The sequence below is a fragment of the Chelonoidis abingdonii genome, chromosome 6 (genome assembly GCF_003597395.2).
Source record: "Chelonoidis abingdonii isolate Lonesome George chromosome 6, CheloAbing_2.0, whole genome shotgun sequence".
NCBI lineage: Eukaryota > Metazoa > Chordata > Testudines > Testudinidae > Chelonoidis > Chelonoidis abingdonii.
Genome location: NC_133774.1, coordinates 26,546,500 through 26,563,771, shown reverse-complemented (window position 1 = coordinate 26,563,771; position 17,272 = coordinate 26,546,500). Strand labels below are relative to the sequence as shown.

Here is a 17,272-nt window from a genome sequence, read left to right as displayed (position 1 = left end):
AAGATGAGTTCAAGTGGAGCCATTCTGGCTCCAGTCTCGCCAGGCCTGCTTAACACAGCCGCTGTTTCATGCAAATGATATGCGATTTATTACAAGGCCTAAAAAATTCCCAACACTTCGGCTCAAACTTGTCCGCCTCTGGGTCACATGTGCCTGCATTGCGGTCCAAGCATGTCAGGCTACGTGCCTAATCCCTCTCAAACTGGCTCTCCTCGATTCACCGACCCAGGGAGACACAATATACGACAGGATAGTCATGGTTCGCCTGAACTCCTAGGCTCCCTCGATCTGTGTTACCGCCTTCCTGGTGTGTGCAGGATTGTGTTCATCGCCACCAGCTTCTATGGCCCTGACGACGGATGATGTCCCTCCTCGGCTGGGGTGCTCACCTGCGACATCTTCGACTCAGCCTTTGGTCATCTCAGGAGCTGGCCTATGAATCAATGTCGAGATTGAGAGCAGTCCGCTTGCGTCCAGCCGTTTACAGCATCTGCAAGGCTGTTGTCTACGTTCACAGACAACACACACGCCATATATTACATACAACAAACGGGGATACGGTCCTTCCACTCTGTCACGAGCATTTCAACGTCTGAGCTTTTGTATAGCCATTTGATAGGAAGTCTTCCAGGTTCTCCAGGGGTTCGAACACTTGGCAGATTGAGCTCAGCAATCTTCGCTCTCACAAGGTGGCGACTTTCTGAACATTACTTCATTCTGTTTTCCAGAGTGGGGAATTTCCCCGCATAGACGCTCTTCGTTCCGCAGGAGAACAGGAAATGCCAATGTTACTGCTCCTTTCCAAGGTCTCTCCTTAGGCTCGATCTCCGATTGTTTTCCTGATAACGATGGAATGAGCACCAACTCTTTAGCTTCCACGTTCCGCTGAGTCCAGACAGGTCTGCTAAAGCTCATCAGGGACGAGCTTGCTTGATCATGATTGCCTCAGTGTGGCCAGCCAAGCAACTGGTAAACCATGTGGCTTGGATCCTTCGATAGCCCAGCCCAATTACCTGCTCTTCATCCCAGACCGTCATAACTCAGGAACCATTGGCAGACTTCACCCAGACTGCAGTCCCTTCCTCACGGCATGGCTCCTTGTGTGTTGAGCCGTCAGAGTTTACGCTGCTCTGCCAAGGTACAAAAGAACTTAACCCGGATAGCAGAACCTTCACTCGGTCGCTATCGGAAATGAGAAGCGTTCTGCCTGTGCGAAATGCAAAAATGTTACTTCCCAAAGACGTCTCGATACCCTCACTCCCTAGATACTCTCATCGTCATCAAACAGCAGGGCCTAGGGTATCAGCAATCATGGAGGTGCTTGCGCCATGCTACCTCCACCAGAGAGAAGAATGCCGCTCGTTGTTTTCACACCTATGGTTCACGATCTCAAGGCTTGGAGGCCTACCCGAGTACACCGCCCTGCCCCACTGGCCTCACCTGGTCTTAAACAGACTATGGTCTCCACCATTTGAGCTTGTTCAACTTGCTCGCTGGCTTAATCCTGTCCTGAAGACAGTTTTCCTCGTGCATTACATCGCAGACTGAGTTCGAGCTTTGGGCGTCAACCTGTCCCGGTGACCCACCGTATACCGTCTTCACAAGGACAACAGGGGATTGCTCTGAATATCCAGCATTCCTCCAAATAGTGGTATCGACCTTCATATCAAACCGCTCCACTAGCGAATCTTCCTTCCGGACTTCCTCTCGAAGCCACACTCATCACGACTCGGAGCAACAACTGCACTCCTAGATTCCGATAGGCGTTGCTTTAATATCGAATGATAAGCTCTTTCATCAAGTGCCCCATATTCTTTGCAGCAGTGAAGAGATGAATGGCCTTACCTTGTCTGCCTCCAGAGGATTCCGCTCGATGATCGCGTTGCATCACGACTTGTATGACTTGGCTCATGTTCCTCGAAGCCTACTCACCGCAACCTCTACAGGCTCAGGGTTCATCTGTTGCATTCCTGGTCATGTACATCAGAATATTCGGCAGCTACCGGCTTCCACACTCTAGCTTCGCTATATCTCTGGTTCAAGCAGTCTAAGATAATGCAGCTTTGCTCAGCAGTTTTGCATTTCGCCAATCTCATCGACCCACCGCCTAGGTAGGTTGGATACCAAGTGGAGTGATGAAGCAATCATCGAAAGGAAAAGACGGGTTATCTCAACTTGTAATGTTGTTCTTCGAGATAGTGTTGTCTATCCATTATCGCAAACCTGCCCCTTCCCACTGTCGAGTCGCAAGAAGTGATGGAGGGTGCGGTTGGGTTGGCAGGGGTTATTATCCGGCGTCATGGCGGTGCCCACTCAGGATGCCAGCTACCATGATGTTGCTAGGTAAAAAATCTTCGACGATTGATGTGCACGCGCAACCTAAAGAAATGATATGACAACACATCTTCAAGAACAACGTACAAGGTAGAAAACTGATCTCTTACTATGAAAAACTTTAACTAGTTCTGATGAAAGTATAGTTTAATTGCAGCATATAACTAAACAATATTATAGCAAACAATTTACAGATAGACTGAAAAAATGAAGTTATTAGATGTCTTTCGTTAGTGTCCAACTATATGCTTAAAATTTTTTAAAAAATAGGGAAGCGGGTCCTTTTTATTTTTTTTTTATTTAGGAGTGAAAAAATGTGAAAAAGTCCAATATAGCTTGTGTGGACAAAACTTCCATTGCGCCAGTGAAATGTTGAACATCACAGTAAGCACAATCAGTATCCTTAATCATTTACTCAGCTCACCACTTCTTTTGAAATTGTAACTCTCAGTTCTGAAAAAGGAAGAAATATCGGAGTATCAAACTATTAAATTATCTGCTCTGATCAAAATTGTTTGATGGACTAGTGTGGCCACATGATGTAATTGGAATTTGAGGATTTCCATCACGTCAGCAGCTAAATCCTACCTCAATCTTGTTACATTTTATGTTTTCAGTGACTATTAAAATAGGTTTATAGTTCAGTACACTTTCTAGTGAACAGGAGGCACAACACCAACACCATTTGCATTATCACTAATATTTTATGCTACTGGAATCTATGCAATGGACAAGGACTGAAAACCAACATAAGGGAGGACGAGTCCCCTTCCTTTTGTAGAGTAGTTTATCTGTGGACTTTAAAAATTGAGGCTATATCTTGGAGGGAAGTTTGGACTGTATGCCCTCTCTTTACCCAGTTCTTTTGCGAAAAATGAGGCACTTCTAGAAACTATGTTCTCTTTCACAGAACAAATTCTACAGTCACTTGAAAATTAGACTGGTACTACTTTCATGTATCTACTATTATTTTAAATTGTTAATTCTGAAGTTAAATCAGACACTTCAATGTGAAGACGTTCCCTGTATAACATATTGATTGTCAAGGAAAAACAAGTGGGAAATTATTAAAACTAAAATAGAACTCTTCCAGAGGAAATCTCGACGTTGCCATCTCTCTGAGGCTTATGCTCTTAATATTTTTTTGCTCATATTTAAAGTTTGCCTTCTATGTCTTTGTTTTTATGCTACCAACTTCTTTGAATTTAGTAAGTAAAACTCTGTGGCAATTTCTGCCCATTTTCAACGCATTAGCCACACTGACTTTCACTGGAAGGAATGTAATGTAATTCAGGCAAATTTTGCTGTCGGATTGAATCCTATCTAATGCAATATAGTGGAGGACGAGTCTTAAGACTCTGCTTTCTAGACAGGGTTCTAATGTGGAGTCTGGAGTACCTTCAAATTATTATGTATAAATTAAAATTTTGGATTTGAATGACCTTGAATACATGCATATAGAAATGCAAATTTATAGTGAGGGTGTAATTACATACACGAGGATTACAACAAGAATTTTTGCTTAATGCTGAGACGTTTAGTTAGAAATGACAGGGGAGAAATTGGGTGTATTGGTCAATCAACAAGATGACTAAGCCACCAATGTTATTGGCTAGTGAAAAGCTATGCCTAATGGACAGATGAGGTATTCTCTAGAGATATGGAATGTTATTACCATTATAAAAGCACCGGCTGCAACTACATTTGGATACCAGTTTTACAGTTCTGGCTCCCCTTGTTCAAGAAAATGAAAGATGAACGAACAAGCTGTGCAGAGAGGCTAGATCGATCAAGGAAGCGAGAACCAACCTTAATGAGAGAAGCCATAAGGAAGCTTGGCTTGTTTACTTATACAAATGAGCTGAGCGAGAGATACTTGAGAATAAACGCGAGGGAAGGACGTGTTCAGGTTTATAGTATGGTCAATTTCGCACAAGATAAAATGGGTATAACGGACAGTCAAGTTTAGGTTTGAAATTAAGACAGAAGTTTCTAACCATAGACGAGTGATAGTTCTAAGAAAGGCCTTCCAAGAAAGTAATGAAGGCAGAAAAACTAACACAGGACAGAGGTTTGATTCCAAGTTCCCTCGCCTTAACTATAAATTTAGTTGTTATTTCCTTTTCTTTCCTATTTTTATTAGTTTATTATTTTCCTATTTTCAGACAGTTGTGCTTCAAAAGGGGAGGGGAGAGGGGTTCTCGCCAATGTTTCTTTGCTGACCTTTCGTTGCTATCGGAGAGACAGGGAGGACTATCGGTGGGCTGCCAGTGGGGGTGCTGGAGCCTGCTATGTTTGGAGCAAGTCAGGGGAGCAGCCAGAGCTCCGTGGGAGTGTCTTGTGGAATGCAAGACCTGGGGTGGGAGTCAGTTCTGGGCTTACGGATGGGTTCATGCAAGATCGTCATCGGTTTGGAGGGGGGGGGGCGGGGGCGGGGAGGGCTGAGTTGTGGCAAGACCGGGGGTGGTGATGTTCAGCCAAGCGCACAATGGGGGAGGGGGGTTTCATGGCACAGGCGAGGAGAAGCAATGGGGTCATGGCCCTGAGAGCAGCTTACGGTACAAAGTGGGAATCGTGGCACAGCGGTAGGCAGCCTGGGGTACTCGGGTGTGTGTGTGTGTGTGTCACAGCGCAGAGCTAGGTTTCAGTGGGGATACGGGGTGTGTGTGTGATACAGGAGGGCAAGGTGGGGTGAGCATGGGGGCTCGTGGCGTGGGGGGTATCATGGAGGTTTTAGCTAGTGCTAGTCAGAGCCCGCGCGTAGCACGACACTGTGGCTGGGGGGGGGTCACACGGTGCTCTCTGCGTACTCTGCCTCATGGCTCGCACACAGCGACGCTGCCCTGGGCAGGTGGCAGTTTGACAGCCCAGCGTCCCCTGCCCACCGTCAACAACTCCCCTGAGGGAGCGCCCCACGCCCTCCGAGCCGGTTCTAACGGGCTTTGTGATGGCAGTTGCTCTGCAGCTCGCCCACCTCCTCTCTTCGACTTCAATCGCTATCTCTTGACCCCTCCCCAAACGCGTGGGGATACAGGAGAGACTCGCGCATGCGCACCCCTCAGTAATCCCAGAATGGAGCGGCGTTCTCTACGGGCTGAGATAGATAAAACAGCCCATGGCCTTTTCCTCCCGCCCTGCCTCGGTTTGGCGTTCTCCTCCACCTGATTGGTTGAAATGCGCTGTTCGTTCTGTCAGCAGGCGGGGAAAGTTTCCCCTATTGGTTTGATTGAGTCGGGCGCATGCGCAGTCCACATTGTGTTCCGGTGGGTGGGTGTGTCTCTCTCCCCTCGCCCTGGTGTTGGGCGCGTGCGCAGTCTGTTTCTTGCGCTGGGTCAGCCGGCTGGCGCGCACGCACCCTGTGTGTTTAGCGCTTGGGAGGCGGCGGGTTCTGGTTTGCAGGCTCTGTCTCCGCCCCCTCGAAGAGCTGCGCGCTTGGAGCAGCCAGGGGTGGGCTGTTCCCGCCGCTCGCTCCCGGCCATTACGGCCCCGGGGGTAGCGTAGCCCGGGATATGACCTGCTACCCGGGCTTCCTATGCGGCTGCCGCTGCGCAGCCAGCCGGGCGGCTGCTCTGCACTCCTTGCTGAAATACCAAGCAGCGGCTGTGGCTTCGCCTCTCCTGGCCGGGCTGCTGCTGCCCGGCGGGCTCCAGCGGCGCCTCGTTACTCGCAGCCGGCTGAGCCCGGCCCAGTCGTTACTCCCCTCCTTCGCCGCCGGGTTCCCACCGCAGCGACTCCTCCAGCAAGGGAGCTCAGGGTCGCCTGGACCCGGACCCGAACCCTCCGCGCTGGGCCAGCAGAGCTCTTCTGGGTTCGCCCTGTCGCGTCTGGATCAGCGGCGGGGGAGGAGCGCGGGTAGCGCGGGGCTCCCCTGTGGCGGTGGGTTCCGCCCCACCCGGGTCGTGGTGGTGGCCAAGACCACCAGATACGAGTTCGAACAGCAGCGCTACCGCTACGCGGGGCTCTCGGAGGAAGATCTGAAACAGCTGGTGAGTGCGGCACAGCTCGTTACCCGCAGCCACGCTGATACCCTCGCCCCTACGGTTCTCAGCGGGCGTGAAGCCCCATAGGCTAATCTCAGCCATTGCCACCTGCTCCAGCTTCACCCGTTCAGGGAAACAGGCCAGATTAGCCCCCTATAAAGCTCTTTTCAGGGGGCATAGGCAGGTCTGTGAGCACCTAGAGTCAAATAAACGTACTGGATAAACTCTCAGCATCGCTCCGCAAATGGGGGTAGGAAGGTGCACTGTTGTTTCCCTTCAGTTTGAGGGAAATAAGCTCGGTGAGGTAATATCTTTTATTGGACCAAATTCTGTTCGTGGAAGAGGTAAGGTTTCTATCGCTGTGAAGCTCAAAAGCTTGCCTGTTTCACCAGCAGAATTTGGGCCAATACAAGTTGCCAAATCACCCACTTTATCTTTCTCATTTCCTGGCGCAGCTGTGCTACAGCAACACTACAAACAACCATGCAGTTTCACACACTGCTTTTAGACATTAGCACAGGGCTGCAAAGCGTGGGTTTACAAATATGGCAAGTGACCAGTTTAGATTTAAACACCAGTGTTACTGTTTGGTATAACGAAAATAAATTATGTAAAGTCTCAGCAAAATCTAGACTGTGTGAAAGTCTCATGATAGTAGGAAGTTGATTACAACTGAACTGACCATCATTGCTCAATACCAGCTAGAAAGATCCTTTATAGATTATTCACCAAAGTAACAGAAAGGAAGCTGATATGTCAAAGGGTGGATTTGATTTAAATCGTAAGGCAGGAAGACTGGATTTAATCATGGATTTCTACAGAAAAGTGTATTCCTGTTGGATGTTATAACCTTAATACATATTCTTCACAGGTAGAGGAACTTCATTAGAATATTCCCAAATTGGGTCTCTTTTATGGCCTGCTGCCATTATAGGTTTTCCCTTCTAGTGAGAAAATGGTATGGTAGATCTCAAATTAATGAATGCTATACTTAGAAAGACCTCAATACTTCTGGAATATGCTGCTCAAACAGTTTCAGTTTTATTTCTACTGCCTGTCCCTCCCTTCTCACAGTTATCTCCAGGCTTCTCCTTGTCCAGATCTATTCCAGCCCCCCCCCCCCATATTTATTCATTGAACTTTTTGAAGCTTTGCACTTTTAGAGAGAGGTAAGGGATTGACTGTGTACACAAATCTGCAGAGTGATAATAGGGTTGAGGTCTCTTATTTCTCATCTCTGTATACTTATTTAAAAGCATTTTTTCTGTTAACAAGCATATTATTTCTGGAGACACAAATCCACAGTTTGAGAACTGCAAAACTAAGCGCCTCTGATGGAATCTTCTAGACTGAGCACTGAATCCCACTGGGTAGATAGAAAGATTAACCTAAATAATCTATACAGAAACCCCTGGAATGCCATAAGATTGGGTCCCTAATCTATGAACTATTGGAACTCATTTAGAAAACTTTTCTTAAACATTGCATGAATATATTGTCTCATACTATAGAACTTATAATCCCTATTCCATGATGAGATATCTTTGCTCTATAATGTATCTTAATTAAAACTATCTTTCGGTAGGGTTTTTCCTCAAAAAGCATTTTATCAAAAAATCTGATTTAAATAAAAAAAATCATTTTTTTAAATCATTGATTTTTATCTGCCCAGTGTCAAAGTAGAAACTGATTTGCTGGCAGCAGCCTCACAGCTATGCATGCAGTACAGTCTTTGTGCACTTGTTCTTAAAGTTTGAGATTATTGGGGCCAGCTCCATCATACAAGCGATTCCTAACCCCTAGTATTCTAAGTGTTGGCCTGTCTAGTCCATTCACGAGCATATGCACTGAACTAGGTGCCCGGTTTCCATTTATTATGTGTTTGAGCCTGCCAGTTTACAGTGCTGCAACTTTCTTGCTCAGGGTTGTGAAAAACACCCCTGAGTGCTGCAAGTTTCAGTGCTGTAAAGTGGGAGTGTAGACAGTGCACCTGTGCTGAGAGTCATGCTCCTAGTGTTGGTAGCTACTCCCCTCATGAGGGTGGGTTTTTTTACAGCGCTAGGAGAGCTCGGTGCCATGACTATACAGCCACATTGTGGTAGCGCTTTAACTTTGCCAGTGAAGACATACCCTTAGTCTGTTAGGTCTGTTCTGCATCTATTTTACAAACTAAAAGCAGCAAAAGATTTAACTCATACACCTTTTATGTCTTCTTCCCTCTTTATAAAGAGTGCCATTAGAAGTACATAAGTCTCTTGTTAAACAATTTTTGTTCCTTGTGTGTGTTTAAAGTATGCCTCCTGTGGTAGATGTAATTGACAAGGTTAATCTGTCCAATAATACCGTGATATGGTAATTTGGGGCCCCACGTAAATTAGTTACATCTTGGGTGAGGCATTCCACGAAGTACTAATGAGCTACAGAGAATTGTCCTAATATTTGCCTTGTTTGTGTGGTGATAAAGGCTGTATGTATGATTAAGTTCAATCAGAGAAAGGGATTCCATTGTGTCATTAGCTCTGGGTTTCTAACCTTATTTTTAGGCTTATGGGGGCCATTTTTGACTTCTCTCTCCAGTCACAGCTGTTTCGCAAATGTGTCATTTCCTTTTTTTTCCCAGCCCTCAGACAGATATTTCATTTAGGTTCTTCTATCCCACCCCAACTACAACAAAATCCTCCCCGTAGGCCTCACAGAAGCCTACTGTTGTCAATTGAGTACATACAAAGTGCAGTTAGTTATTAAAAGTAACTTTTCTTGTCTGTTCTCACTTTTTTTGAATCCATCCTTTGAAACCTCATGTATTATATATAGCATCAGATATGAGCTTTTTGTTTGCACATTCAGTGCATTTTAGAACTCTGCTCTTCCCTACTTAAATTCCTTTCTCTACCAGTGCTACTACCCTCATCCACCCAGTCATTACTGTCTCGCTCATTTGTCACCATACCTTCTTCCAAGTGGGTCCCCTGAACATGGTTTAATCTTCCAGGGATCATCCATGGTTTGACCATTCTGAGACCATCTACTCTTTGAACATTTAAGTCTGTTTTAAAGATCCTATTCTTGCTGCGCTGCCTACAGCGAATCTAATTGACTTGTGTATATATTTAAAAAAAACAACTTTTTTTTGTCATTCCCTAATCACTTTTCTACTTCTCCATAGACTGAGAGTTCCTTTGGTATAGAATTCATACCATCTCAAATGTTTGGAATGTGCTTCTATTTATAGGTGCTATCTTAAACTAACAATAATTTAAGGCAGACCTCTCTCCACTTAGATTAACCTTCACAATTGTCATGAAAATGTAACAATCCAGACTGTATGTGTTCACTCATGGAGGTGACACACTAAATTTAGGATTTGTCTGTATGGGAAATTCACTGGGGTAACTGTAGCAGTATAATACTGCTATAGCATCTTTGTGGATGTTCTTATTCTGAAATAAGTGCCTTTTTCTGGTTTAGCTTGTTACATCATAAACCAGGGGTCGGCAACCTTTCAGAAGTGGTGTGCCGAGTCTTCATTCATTCACTCTAATTTAAGGTTTTGCATGCCATTAATACATTTTAAAGTTCTTAGGTCTCTTTCTATAAGTCTGTAATATATAACTAAACTATTGTTGCATGTAAAGCAAATAAAGTTTTTAAAATGTTTAAGAAGCTTCATTTAAAATTAAATAAACTGCAGAGCCCTCCAGACCAGTGACCAGGACCCAGGCAGTGTGAGTGCCACTGAAAATCAGCTTGCGTGCCTCCTTCAGCACCCGTGCTATAGGTTGCCTACCCCGTCATAAACTAAATTGGAAAAAGGCACTCTTGTGCCAGGATAAGAGCATCCACATTAGTATAGGTGTATAATTCCAGCTGAGAAATTCCTCCAGTAGACAGGGCAAGTAAGAGCTTAGTTATGATTTTCAAGTTGATTTAAGATTTTGCTATGTACATATGTGTTAAAAGTGGCTTGTGTGCTAAGATACGAAAATTCCTCTTACCTTGTGCCCCAGGCTTCTAATTTTAGATGTTCCCATTCCTTGAATTTTCTTCTGTTTGTAGAATTTTTTGTTTGCTTTGCTAAAGTTGTCAGATTTTACTTACGATTGGCTCTGCATGTTTCTTCTTAAACCTGAGCAAGTAAACAGAAATCTCAGGAAATATGCTGAGGAGTTGAACATGGAGTAATGTAGTTTAGGACTTAATCATTACTGTTTCCTTTTTCAGATATGACATCTTTGAAGTATGCAACGACATCACTTCCTTGGGCATAGTACTTTTGTTTACACACCTTTCTGCCTTGAAAAGCTTACTGTTGTTTTTTTTATACATGTTTAATGTTGTGACTGAATATCCAAGGTTCAGCTTTTGGATAGAACTTTTTTTTTAAATTGAGAAACGGTCTACATTGATCAAATCAAGAGACAGTTTATTACTTGCTGTCTGTATAGCTGAATGCAGAATTCTGGATGGGGAAGTCCTTATACGGGAGAAGTTGTCTTTCCTAGTTGTCCTGCATGCAGATCCTATATGCCTAACTGCAACAACTTTATAACCTGTCTTCCATTTTATCATATCGTTTCCTGTCCAGAGAGCAGAATTGTTAATATTAGCATTTCAAGAGTCGCTGTTGATGTTCAAGAAAGAACTTTGGCTACGGCTACACTACAGTTTAAGTTGACATACATTGTTGCTCAGAGGTGTGAATTAGCCACCTCCCTGAGCAACCTAATTTATGCCAATTTACGCGCTAGTGTGGGTATGCTATGTCAGCGGAAGAGCTATTCCTAACAGCACAGCTACTGATGCTCACAGGCTGGAGTAATTAACACTAAGTGATTCTGACTTCACAGGGAGAAATGACATAACCACAATAACCTGTTTAAAGGTGGTCTGAATAGTGTTTTCTCCTGCTTGAATATTACATTAGAAATATCAGGAAAGCCAAGTCTGGCCTTCCCTTTTGCTGGAGGTAATATTGGGGATCATTTAGGATGTTTTTTTGTGATCCCTTGCCTTAATTTATATGGCAAAGAGATTTTGAGAGTGCCTGAGTCACACTCTTCAGTCCCACTGCCTCTCAGTGGAAGTCACTTTTGAAAATTTTACCCTGAATATTTAATGTTTCTTTGTCCATTGTTTAATCATTAAAGTTAAATGCTTTTTAACAAATTTTTAAACAGTTTGACTAAAATTTTTTCCTGTCATTGTTCGGCTTTTACATTCTTGGCCTTTGTCATCATTTCACTAAATCTCCAGTTATCAGTCTTTCAAGCTAGATGGGACCTGAATTTCTAATGTAAATTAAACACATATGAAAACATTTCATAAAGAAAAACCTTTCAAGCTTTATTTATCATTTGTTCCAAAAAAAAAAAAAAAAGCGGCCCCCAAAAAAGGACACATGCACATTTCAGCTTCCCCTACTGTGCTGTGGTGCCACACTAAGCTCTGTACTTGGATGGGTACACTTTTGTATTTGTTGATAAACTAATTGTATTAAATTTCTCCTGTTCCTTTGTTTCCATGATTTCTTCATATGTTATGTACTTAACTGTTTACTCAAGCATTTACCTTCCTGTAACTATCCCTTTAAAACCCAAATGGTTGTAAAAAGGAGAAATCCTCTAACTTTTACCATTCTACTTACCTCTAACTCTCACCATTAGTAGGATTTTTAGAACTATGTATGCTTCTCAAAGCTTTCCATGGGATTTAATCATTCAGTTCTCATTAATGTCAGTGGTGCAGTCTTTAGTATATCAAGGGCATCAGTAGTCCCACCAATCACAATCAGGAGAACATTGCAGGAGCTTCCAAGAAAGACCTTGTCCTTTGGCTCTGCCTACCTGCAGCATCTGCTGCTGGATAATAATTTTGATGGTGAGCCCAGAACCCTGAAGTAGATCAGACTAAATCTACCTTTTCAGGGACAATCTTGCTTTTCCTCTCTGTATGTAGTTGAATTAATTTGAATTGGGTGTTGAAAATGGAAATAAAAGTACTTGATTTTTTTGTTCCATTTGTATAGTTTTCTATCCTATATGAAAATGCTGAGGTGAAAGTTTCTTTCCTAAACAAAGTAGGAGAAACTGAAATCCTGCACCAGTATCAGGGAAATATTTACTCCCAGTTCTTCTAATTTTAAAGATAAAAGATCTGTCTGTCTATTAGACTAAAGAAAGCTGAGCAAATTCTTTCTGAGGTTCAAATGTCACATAATTGCTACTGCTATCTTGTATTGAGTTCAAAGGACTGGTTTAGGGTTGTTTACCTGAGAGTCCTCTTTAAGTAAAGCTTCACACAGGAAGTACCTCAGATTATGCGTAGGGAATAATTACTACCAATAAAAGGTATTTCTGTTTGGCTTTGCTAATGGCTTTCTAAGACTTTACCAAATGCCTGGCAGATGTGTTAGCTCACCTAAGTACAAATGCAGCCTTGTGGTTCAGTTATAAACTGAAGCTTTTGGCTATCAGGGCTCTATGCATGTGTGGTACCTCTTCACCAGACTGTGAATAAAGTTCTTAAAGTTTTTGTGAGGAACTACAGTTATCCTTCACTTAACACTGCTTTCTTGATTTAGAAGTGAAGTCTAATCCTCTTTGGAAGTACAGTCCTTCAGTCTTTAAATGCTCTTCACGTGCTTTCTGTGGTCACTGCCAAGAGTAGAGATCCACTTGAACAATTCACATTGGAGGAGAAAAGGCTACTTGCCTGTCACTTGAGTTTCCCAAGCCTATGCAAATCCTCACTATGCTGCTTCAGTTATCAAATGGTATTTTTCTTTGGAAATGAACTGCAGGTGATTGGTAATGCCGTCACTCATATGCTTGCATCAGACGTTTGGGTCTAAAGCTATGGCTTCACACAAAGCTTACAGGAGTAGGGTACTACAGAGCTGATAGTGCAGATGCTCTAAGATGGTGGGAGAGAGTTCTCCTGTCGACTGAATTACTCCAGCCCCCATGAGTGGTGGTATAGCGCTGACCACACCAGTGCTTAGGTTGGTGTAACTTACTTCATTGGAGGGGGGGTATTCACACCCCTGAGTGGCATAATTTATAATGCTGTAAGTGGTAGCGTGTACACAGCCTTAAAGAGTGTACAGTAGAACCTCAGAATTACGAACACTGTGGGAATAGAGGTTGTTACAAACGTTTCAGAGTTAGTAACTGAACAAAACGTTATGGTTCTTTCAAAAGTTTAATACTGAACATTGACTTAGTACAGCTTTGAAACTTTACTACGTGGAAGAAAAATGCTGCTCTTGACCATTTTAGTTTAAATGAAACAAGCACAGAAACAGTTTCCTTGTCACATCTTTTTTTAAACTTCCCTTTTTTTAAGTAGTTTACATTTAACACAGTACTGTGCTGTAGTGTATAGTACTTGCTGCTGGTTTTTTCTTTTTGTTTTTTTTGTCTCTGCTGCCTGATTGTCTACTTCTGGTTCCAAATGAGGTATGTGGTTCACCGGTCAGTTCATAACTCTGATGATCATAACTCGAGGTTCTACTATGTGTGGATGGCTCTAACAGTTGCCTTCTAGATGCATCCTGGGGGCTCATGACACCAACACAAGCACTCGAGAGTGCAGATAAATAAAGGCAATATGCTTGGATTCCTGCGACACATTCCTGTTCAGTAACTTTCCTTTCTTACAAACAGCTTCTGGCTAGAAATGTAAGTTAATAGGGCAATACTGGAATTCTTCCTGGAAAGAGGCAACTGTAGCAATTATAGACTTTAAGATTGTTTGAAGAGTTATTCACATTTCCCAGAAACTACCAAAATCTTTGGATCTAGAGCTGAAAACTTACCATAATGCTGTATTTTAAAAATCAGAATGGAGCAATCCCAGTCACTTTGAAGCTTAACAACATTGATTTGAAAATGTGTGCTACTGCAATTCTAGATTAGCATTTATAATGAACTAAATTATAAATGCTGGCCTCTTTTAAATGCCACAACTGGTAGAGTATCTTATTTGAATTTTACATAAGTGCTATAGGCAAAAATATTGAAGATTTTAAGGTTCTGATTCTGCAACCTCTTAAGCAGGTATGTAATTTTAGTAGCATGAATAGTCCTGCTGTCTTCAGTTGAGCTGCTCATGTGCTTTGCTTTAAGCATATGCATAAGTGTGTGCAGCACCAGTGGTTAAAATAACATTTTCATTAAAGTTAATGGCATAAAATCTTTGTAAATTAAAAACAAAATTGTTTCAGTGTTAGAAATAGTTTTATTTAGCTTTTTAATGCTTTACAGTTATTGTGAATTTTTTATACACTTGCTAAAATTATCAAGTAACTTTGGAGCACGAGTTCTAATGACCTCAAATTGAAAATCTTGATGGAGGAGTATACCTTGGCAGAACATTTCAGCTTTCTTGACTTGTGGCAATTTAATGTCAAATTCAATTCTTGACATGAAATTTCATAGTGAAAAACTGTGAAATCTAAAATTATAACAATTAGGAAACTAAAGAAACAAGTATTAACATGCACTTTAATAATTTAAGACAATAAGTTGGGAAGAAAGTAAAGAATTAGCAAAATGTTAGAATATCATTACATTTTAATAATGATTTTTGTCCATTTTAGAAAAAATACACTGCTTTGATTCAGCTTTTAGAAAGTTATTCAAAAGAGTTAAAACAGCCAGCCTAATGACACTCTTGGGACATAATGTGAAAATTAGGACTAATCTCGGTCTACCTGGGATTGTTTTGCTGTAATTAATAAAACTACTGCATTTTTTTTTACAAGTGCAAAACCTCTTTACCGACCTTCATAATTTTTGTATTTGACTTGTAAGAAGTTAAGATTTGCTCAGTAACAGCATTGTGTAAAAGGCTTTGCCTGGCTTAATTTTGTTCACTAGCTACAGACGTTTCTGGCAATGAGACATTAGGAACTATTTACATCAGCAGCTGTCAAAGAGAAGAATAGTTTTGTAGCTAAAGCACAGGACTTAATCAAAACCCAATTTCTTTACGCCATCTAGTACTGTAATTTTGAGTAAATTACTTCTGTGTCTGTGAAATAGGGGATAAATGATACCTGCCTTACATGGGTTCTGTGAGAATCAGTTAATTGTTAAAGTGCTTTGAGGTCCCCTGAAATGTGCTAAATAAATGCGAACTATCAGTGGAACAGATTGTTGGTCCGTTTAGTCCAGGGGTTGGCAACCTTTCAGAATTGGTGTGCCGAATCTTCATTTATTCACTTTAATTTAGGGTTTCGTGTGCCAGTAACACATTTTAATGTTTTTTAGAAGGTCTCTCTGTATTAAGACTCTATATTATATAACTAAACTATTGTATGCAAAGTAAACAAGATTTTCAAAATGTTTAAGAAGCTTCATTTAAAATTAAATTAAAATGCTGGTCTTAGGCCGCCGGCCCACTTAGCCTGCTGCTGGCCTGGGGTTCCATTCACCTAGGCTGGCAGTGGGCTGAGCGGGACCGAGGGCTGGGACCCCTGACCGGCAGTGGGCTGAGCAGCTCAGCCCACTGCTGCTCAGCCAGTTGATGGTTTGGGGTTCCGTCTGCAGGCTTCTGCCAGCTAGGGTCCTGGCTGCTGGCCCCACTCAGCCCTCTGCTTGTCTGGGTTCCTGGCACTGCCCACATAGAGTGGGTACCTACCTTCTCCCTGGTTTTAACCCATTCTCTTCTGTGCTCTCTGCACTGAGCTGAGGGTGGGAGTGCACTGAGCACAGGGCTGGGGGTGAAGGAACAGCCTAGGGGTTGGGGTTTAGGGTCTGGCCAGGAGCTAGAATGAGGGAGGGGGCTCAGGGTTGAGGCAGGAGGTTTGGTCATGGAGCACTTACCTGAACAGCTCCCATTTAGTGTGAGGGGTGCAGGTGGGAATGTGGGGGGGAGGTGCAGGAGGAGGGTGCAGGAGTCAGGGTAGGGAGTGTGGGGAAGCTAGGTATGTGGGGGAGGTACCAGAGTCAGGGCTGGGGTCGTGGGGGGGGGCAGGGGGCTCGGTGTATGTGAGGGGGGTTCAGGGCACGGGTTTGGGGGGCTCAGGGCAGAGGGTGGAGGGGGTGGTTCAGGAGTGAGGGCAGGGGGCTGGGAGCATCCCCACGACTCCAGCCAGCACCCCCAGCCCCCTGCCCTGAGTGGCTCACGGCAGGGGGCTGGAGGGGACATGCCCTGATTCCACCTTCCTTCCCCAAAGCCCTGTCCCCGCCTCTTCTCCGGAGTACCGGGGTTCTGGCTCCGCTTCTCCCCCTCCCTCTCCAGGGCCATCAGCTCTTTGGCTGCAGGGAGGGAGAGGAGGAGGGGCAGGAACCCAGCATGCTGGGGGAAGAGGCAGGGGAGGAGGGAGCTTGGCTGCTGGTGGAGGCTGCCCTGCAGCAGCAGTCAGCAGGACCATGCTTCTGCCCCCTGCTCCCGCAGGAGAGAGTGGTGAGGGGGGGTTTGAGAAGAGTAGGCTGGGTTGGGCAGGATTTTTAATGGTGCGTTGATGCCTGCCTGGGTCCCAGCCTCTGGCCCCGCCCAGCCCACTGTTGGCCTGGGTTCGGTAGTGGGCTGAGCGGAGCTGGCAGCTGGGACCCCGGCAGGCAGCAGCGTACCATTAAAAATCGGCTTGCGTGCCATCTTTGGCACGTGTGCCATCGGTTGCCGACCCCTGATCTGGTCAGATATTCTGTTTTCATTGGTGTCCCATAGCTGATTCAGAGGAAGCTCAAATTATCCACTGACTCCAGCAAGCAGTTAGCCATTCTCATATTTGAGCATAAGCCATCAGATATTTTTGGCTATTAGAGCAAGAGTTCTTGTGTTTTTCATAGTGTTACAATTGCAATCATAACATCCCTGTGACAGTTACGACAATTGCTTATGTAGAAAACTGTGAACCTTTTTTCAAAGAGGATATATTCATTGCATTAATCAGTTTGTTCACTCTTTTCCATCTCCTCCTTCCATGTATTCTACTTCTCTATCTGGTCCCT

General features: G+C 43.8%; 1 protein-coding gene across 6 annotated transcripts in view; it reads left to right on the top strand.

Annotated features, from left to right (window-relative positions):
• Positions 1–5,667: 5,667 nt before the first annotated feature.
• The window catches only part of NADK2 (NAD kinase 2, mitochondrial), a 94,066-nt gene continuing 82,461 nt past the window's right edge, over positions 5,668–17,272 (top strand). For 2 of the 6 annotated variants that reach the window (XM_075066909.1, XM_032772031.2), the window contains exon 1: positions 5,668–6,320. In XM_075066909.1, coding sequence (XP_074923010.1) covers positions 5,844–6,320 — 477 coding nt within the window. In that variant the 5' untranslated portion in view covers positions 5,668–5,843. Of the gene's footprint in view, positions 6,321–7,217; positions 7,273–17,272 lie in introns of those variants that run through there. The other 4 variants (XM_032772032.2, XM_032772029.2, XM_032772030.2 and 1 more) reach the window with 4 other exon arrangements.